The sequence below is a fragment of the Mycetomoellerius zeteki genome, unplaced genomic scaffold (genome assembly GCF_001594055.1).
Source record: "Mycetomoellerius zeteki isolate Tzet28-1 unplaced genomic scaffold, Tzet1.0 scaffold145, whole genome shotgun sequence".
Lineage (NCBI taxonomy): Eukaryota > Metazoa > Arthropoda > Insecta > Hymenoptera > Formicidae > Mycetomoellerius > Mycetomoellerius zeteki.
The window spans coordinates 3,663,950-3,671,423 of record NW_017256393.1 but is presented as its reverse complement, the minus strand read 5'-3'; the positions used below and the strand labels follow the sequence as shown (position 1 = coordinate 3,671,423).

At 31.1% G+C, this 7,474-nt stretch overlaps 1 protein-coding gene across 4 annotated transcripts; it reads left to right on the top strand.

Annotated features, from left to right (window-relative positions):
- Positions 1-537: 537 nt before the first annotated feature.
- On the top strand, positions 538-3,426 carry LOC108731979 (DNA replication complex GINS protein PSF1). 4 transcript variants are annotated; one of them, XM_018462552.1, is made up of 5 exons: positions 538-611; positions 1,971-2,041; positions 2,112-2,176; positions 2,432-2,738; positions 3,098-3,426. In XM_018462552.1, the coding sequence occupies exons 2-5, from the start codon at positions 1,973-1,975 to the stop codon at positions 3,239-3,241; spliced, it is 585 nt and encodes a 194-aa protein (XP_018318054.1). In that variant the 5' UTR covers positions 538-611; positions 1,971-1,972; the 3' UTR covers positions 3,242-3,426. The 4 variants fall into 4 exon arrangements, with proteins under 4 accessions (XP_018318054.1, XP_018318053.1, XP_018318056.1 ...); XM_018462551.1 differs by lacking the exon at positions 538-611 and adding an exon at positions 742-854; XM_018462554.1 differs by lacking the exon at positions 538-611 and adding an exon at positions 1,164-1,200.
- Positions 3,427-7,474: the final 4,048 nt, after the last annotated feature.

The window sequence follows — 7,474 nt, the reverse complement described above, 5'->3', positions numbered from 1 at the left end:
GGATGCAGTGTGAATCCAACAAATGGGCGGTATTCATAGTCGATTCTTATGTTCAAGTCTTAAGTACAGTCTTAAAATGTCATGAATCAATCAGAGGGCCGTATTAGCATCTTAAGACATTACTTAAGATGATCTTGAAATAAGAACGGACTATGAATACCGGCTTATGGATTCCGTCCAAGATTGACATGCGACGTCCAGGGGAGGTGTTTGTTGGTCCCGTGCCGACTAGAGACACTATAATATGAGACTGGCATAGATGGGCTAATTTTTGATTGGCTGGATATGAAATGACAGAAGCCAATCAAAAGTCATGCTGGTAATAGATGATAGTACAGCCCGAATTCTGCTTTCCTACTTTTTCTGTTTTTCCGTCCTAGTTGCGAACGCGTCCTATGACTTCTCGTCCTGTGAACGCCATTTTCTATCCAATTAGAACTTATGTCAGTCTCTTATTATAGTGTCTCTATCAAAGTTGGCGCCTTGGGGTTTAGAAAACTTGGCAACCCTGACGGAACGTTCATAAACGGCACATCTCTAATATATATAACTATGATTTAGGAGCCTCTTGAAGTATTTCGGAGCACGATTTATTTCTTGATTACCTTACAGTAAATTTTACGAGAATATTGTGGTTTGCATTTTTTGCAATAGTACTTAAAAGATTAGATAGAATTGTGGTTGTCGTTTCTCTGTATCGTGAATTCCGGTAACCGTTACGTCATCGATCTCGATAAAAACAAAGAATTTCTGGACTTATTAGTTTGTATTAAATGCGTAAATTAAAAGTCCCTTTAATATAACATCGATGAATATAATACGCTACTAGAGAGAAGACTACGCATGTTTTGAAGGTTAATTTGCTGGCCTAATCCCTAAAGCTGATTCTACAATGAGTCGGTAGTCGGAAATCTTTTAAGTCTTAACCAGGGGGTCGATTGTGTATCTCGAAATGAGATGAAAATTACAAAAGTGAGCAAATTCACTAGGATATTCATAATTTGATTAGTCAATAACTAGTGAATTTGCTCACTTTTGGAATTTTCACCTCATTTCAAAATACACGATCGATTCCCAGTTTTAACCTAAATAAGTGACTATGATTTTTCACATCTACTAGTTGTTAGTTGTACAGTGAGTCGTTTAATTCGACTAAATGGGAAGGAATAAAGTCGAATTTGGTCTATCTTAAGAAAATCGGTAGTCTTACAAATTAGCTATTGGCCAACTTCACCGATTCACCGATAAGACATAGAACTACCGACTACCGACTAAATCATTGTAGAATCAGCTTAATAGTGACACTTGTCATAACATGCGTGCACAGCTGATCACGTTATAATGCAGTTATTATTTAAATTTCAATGCATTTGTAGTCAGTAAGAGTTATTTTTATGTAAAATTAAAAAAATATATAACTTTACATACAAATCAAGCTGAGAGGTGCATTTCATTTTCATGTTCATGCTGTAAGCGCTTATCCTTATCCATCAAATATTAAACAAGGATAAATAATTACAAGCGTTGTAAGCGCATAACGGAACGCATCCTAATATGTTAGAATTAATTTTTTATTTTAATTATAAAAATATAAATCTACTATAATTTTTTAATAATAATAATAAACTTTCAATAATAATAACAATCCGAAAGTAATCTGCACAGTCATATTTCTGAGATAAATTGATTTGAAATATAGGTACGTTCACATATATATATATATACATATATATATATATATGACTTTGAGCATAAGTAGCCCTTCTCATGTACTTAGTTGATGTAATAACAATACTATTTTGTATTTGTGTGTGTTTCCTTAAAATCTGTAGCAAATTAATAATGATTAAGAATGGCTAATTAAATGTTTCTTTTCATTTAAATAAAGACAGGTTGAAAGTTGTGACATCGAAATATTAAATAGTGGCAAACATAAATTTTATAACAAATATTTTTTCTTTATTTTATAGATATGTTTGGGAAAGAAGCTGTTAAGCTCATAACAGAGCTCGATATGCATGAAGATATTAGACCATTTAATGTAAATATTATAAATATTATTATAGGTTATTATTATTAAAGTTAGGTATAAAGTTTCTTCTAATTTGCAGGAACAGGTGATGCGACAAGTTTTTGAAGAGATGCAAACACTTTATGAAGCCAATTTGGTGGACAGGTATATTATGTATTATATGGTGTTCATTAAAGTCTACAATTATTAACAAATTATATGTGAAAAATAAAATTAAAAAAGAGTAAAATATTGTGTATATAATCAGTATATGATGACAGTATAATTTAATGAAATAACATTTAGCTGTCTTGTAATTTAACAGGAAAACCTATATTTCACTAGTGATTAAATATCGATCTTAATAAGTTTTCTTCACTTTTCGCAAATGTTTCAGACCTTCTGCAAATGTTGTTTCAGCAACGCAATACAGAACGAAGGAAACAACGCATTGTTACCATCGGTACATTTTCGCCATACGGCTCTGCTCAGGAATAAAAGATGCGTGCTGGCGTACCTATATCATCGGATCAGACGATTACGGCAGATGCGCTGGGAATTGGGCAGTATCCTACCAACCGAGATAACCGCCAACTTGCTGAATGCAGAGATGCAATGGTTTCAGAATTATAATAAATCTCTGGCCACTTACATGAGATCAATAGGCGATGATCATGGATTAAATCTGACTGTGAATATGAATCCTCCAAAGACGCTATATGTTGAGGTAAATATTTCTCTCCTATTCTTTTATATATATATATATATATATACAATATATATATATATATATACTGTGGCACAGATTTATCGTGCAAGAACATTTTTTTTGTTTGAATTTACAATTTTCTTACTTCTTGCTTTATAAGTATTTTTATTTATAAATCATGGATTAGGGATACATTTTTGGAAGTTTTATAGATATAAAATTTTATTTTAAAAAATTTATTTAATAGAAGAAAACAAGGTATCCTTTTGATATCTGTAATACATATGTAACATAAATTTTTATATGGATTTTGTGTATGTATGTATTATACTAAAGTAATTGAATGATACTAATAATTAGATGATGATTTCTTTCAGGTGAAGTGTCTAAGTGATTTCGGCAAACTTGAACTCGACGATGGTGAGGTCATTACATTAAAAAAAAATACATATCATCTGTTACCAAGAACTACATGCGAACCACTTATCAGACAAGGCATACTCGAACACCATAATACATGATAATTGTATAATTAAAAAAAGTTTCTCCCTATTTCTATCATTTCTTTTATACATTTATGTAGTGTGTATTTTAGTGCTACAAACACTACCATCGTTACGTGCAGCTCAACGTAAAAATGAACACACGCGCGCGCGATTATCGCATTTAAGAAGTAAAACAAACATTTTTTCGTGCAAAATAAAACATAAACGCGAATTTTATATTTTACTATTAGTATTTCCATATTCCTAGTTTGTTCTTTTTTAACTTTTTCCATTACTCTTTAATCTCTAATAAGTAATCTTTATTGTTACCGCACATATTCTGAATGTGATATATAGAGCAATGTAAATAATAATAATAATAATAACATAATTTTTCCATTTATGTATAAGTACAGACACTTAGGGATAAGGTATTCGAGTGTATTTGATTTTGTCATTGATCGCGACTTTTTCATCTTTTATTACATATCTTAATATATTTGAACTATTATTAAAAAATCAAATATATTTGAAATTAATTAGAAAATATAATAGTTGTGATACATTATAGAGAAGCTTGAAAAGATATTTATTATATTTTAATATAATCGGCTCTCGAGGTAAGCTACAAGAATATGCAATGAAAAATTTCTATTTAAGAAATTGAAGGTGACTATCCAAGGTCAAACCAATGGTACTACCTTATGTTCCCCTCTAAACCATACAATTTCTGTTTGAAACATTTTTCCGTATCTTCCATATTTTTCGAGATATTTACCTGGTTCTATTAAAATGACTCACCCTGCATACAGCATATGTGTGTATAACATCTCTTAATCGAGTGTTAATTACTCATATTTGCGAATTAATTCTGAACGTAATGCGCGGGGGGAAGGTGATTAAATAAACAGAAATCATATTCTCATGAATTTTTAATATTTTTTTGTTTTATTTCTAAAAAAAGTCTCGGAAAAAAACTGCACTTTTAGAGATTAAGATTTTACAAGTTAACTGTTAAGATTCGCAGTGTTACGTTAATTCCGATGAGCAACAATATCTTATTTACATTTTCTATCGTTATCGTAGGTTTTCCCCAGATAATCTGGGGGGCATTGACGTCGGCGAGGTCTACCTGTATTAAGGTCACTCACACACCGAAAAAGCCGTCACTTGTTCCTAATTATAATTATCCGCCGTTATCTTATTTTAATGCCATCATAATTAGGGCTCAGACAAAAGATTCGAACATGTTGAATATTCGATCTATTCAAATAGTTCGAAGTTTAAAAAAATGAGTATCTAATTCGAATATTTTGGACAGTTCGAACAATTCGAGCTTAAGCAGTAATCAATATGAAATGTCAATTTGTTATGTTTGAAGTTCGGACGGTTCGGACAGTAAACAAATATAGTAAACCATGGAAATAAAAGAGCAGTTAAATAAAATTCCTATATTTATTGATATCGTCCTATATTACAGTTAAATTGTTGAATAGGAAATTGTACGATTATGTTACTAACAATATTATGGTACTATTCCTTATAGTATTTGCTGGGCAGAAATCTAATGCACAAATGTTGAAAAAAATAATTATTAAAAAAAATGTTTATTAGCAACTACTTATGACTGATTTCTCTGTTATATCAGCAAGATTTAAACAATCTGAAAAAATAGGAGTAAGAAAAAGAGGATAGTGTTTGTTTGAATTGTGACTTAAAAATAATAGGTAATGAACACCGTATTTTCTTAAATTCTAACGCGTGGCCTTTATAATAACGGGAAAACCCACGTGAAACCTTTGTGATAGGAGAGCTCTTTTGTACGCATCGAGGTCATACATTTGATGGTGGTGGCGGCGGCGACGACGAATCGATTTCCCGGTACGTGCAGTAAACGACCGTAGAACGTTTACTATTGTGCATCGCCCGTGTCGCAAAGGCTCCTTCGGATAGGAAATGCCGCTGGAATTTCCGGTGAGTTCGTCGCGTCGCGCGTCGTGATGCTCTTCCCTAGAGGAACCGCGAAGAAAGTAGTCCACCATGTGGTGGCAGGCATGAAAGTCACATCGATTGGCGTGTGATAAATCACGCGTAGTGCGAGTCTGCCCACCCATGAGAGAAATCTTTAGAAATCTGCAAGATAAAGGTACATACACGCGTGCGCAAAATCGTAGCGCTAAATTAATTAATTTAATTTAATTTTTTTTTCTCTTTTTATCATCGTTACGATATTACAAGATTCAATTATTACAATTATAAACTAATTAGCAATAATTAATAATTATACATATGATAGTTTACAACAATTAGAAATAATATTTAATAATTTAAATAATTTTTAATTTCAATATTGAATTTTTTATTGAAATATTATTACGAAAAATTGTAAAACATTTCATCAACATTTTTGCTAAGATAAATTCTGCTCAAAATTTTCCAAAAAAATAAATTCCAATACATACGTTTTTTTTTAGATGTGTTTTTTTCATTTATCACAACTCTAATAATTGTTGTAAACTTATAATTAATAATAATTGTGGGGATGGGGATATTATAATTAATAATAATTGTGAAATAAAGGCCTAATTACAAAATCTTGATTTTAATAAAAATTAAAATAACTTGCTACTTTTTTATTATACACAAATGGGTACAGTATGAAATGAATTTATGCAATGTCTTTAAGAAATTACATGTTACAATACTTCTCTATTACAATCAATATTATATAAAAAAAGCTAATCTCCAGAAAAAGGGTCTTCTTAAAGACATTATATAAATTCGTTTGATACTATACCCATTTGCGTATAATAAAAAAGTATCAAGTTATTTTCATTTTTATTAAAATCAAGATTTTATAATTAGGCCTTTATTCCGCCCATTCCCACAATTATAATGGTAACATTCACTATTATATTACCATGTAATTCCTTCGATATTGTTATTTGTTTGAGCAATTTTTTTCCCCAAGTTTCTTTTACCTAAGTATTTTTAAATTCCCCTTGATCATCATTGTTTTTAGAGCAATTTTTTTCGAAAATTTCTCTGGATTTAAAAAAAAATTTTTTTTTAATATGTGATTCATTTCTAAAATAAAAAAAGAACAAAAAATGTGAGACAAAAAATTTATCGTGTGAAAAAGAAACTCTCACCTATATATTCATCGATTCTAGGAATAAAAATCAAATTGATAGATACAAAATTATGGCACTTTGTACCTGATAGCTTTTACAATCTAATTTGTAAGATATAACGCTCGTACACACATCTCAACTTAAAGCGTTACAATCTGATCGACATAAGATCACGACGACAAAAAGTGATTCCTTAAATCTGTAAGTGAAAGAGGGTGGCAGGTGGATATTATTTACGAGTTATTTTTTTCAAAAATTTCGTATCAGATTATCGGAGATTGAGGAATGTAAATTGAAGATTAAAATTCAATCAATTATAGGTAAGTTTAATTTTAATCTGTTTCGTTTTAGTTTTCCGATTGGTCGAATTCTAATCTTCAACTCGCAATATTCAATCTCTGATACGTAGTGTAACACGTAGGGCTTCTGCAGAGCTTCACAGAACTGATCGATGATCTATGTGCGTATTCGTTGAAAATGATTATCTCTGATTAATCTGATGTGTTCTCCGTGTAATAGCGGGAGATGCACTACATAACAGCACTTACGCATGAATTACTACGAAAGAAACAAGTATTGGCGATAATGGAACATGAGTATGCACGCGTGTGGTGAAAAATTATTACGTAAGAGTAAGAAATTGGCCAATCATAGTCGAATGTGAGAAGAATAATCGACTGTGATTGGTCAATTTCTTACTCTTACTTCTTAAACCAAACTTACTACATGTATTGTAGACGGGCCATCATAGCGGATTTCAACGAATTCTCAACTTATTATTAAAATCGCAGTGAAGGAGAAACAATTAGCTTTCCTATAAAATTACGTAAGAAATTTTAGAGAAATCGGTAAACTAGCCGGTACTCGTAGTTCATAATCCATAATTATTCTTATTTTAATTAGCCTATATCTTAAGTAATGTAAAGTATATATAATAGAAGTGTCGACTGTATGTGAGTATCGGCCTCTGATTAACTCTCTTTTATTTAAAAAAAAAACACGCCTATAATCGCAGTTTGAATATAAGATCAGATCACTATAAATACTGCCCTTAAGATATGATTAATCCAATGTTAAGGCTCAACACATGCAACGCGCTATTCGCGTTTCACGCGAATATAATAAGCGGGACGTT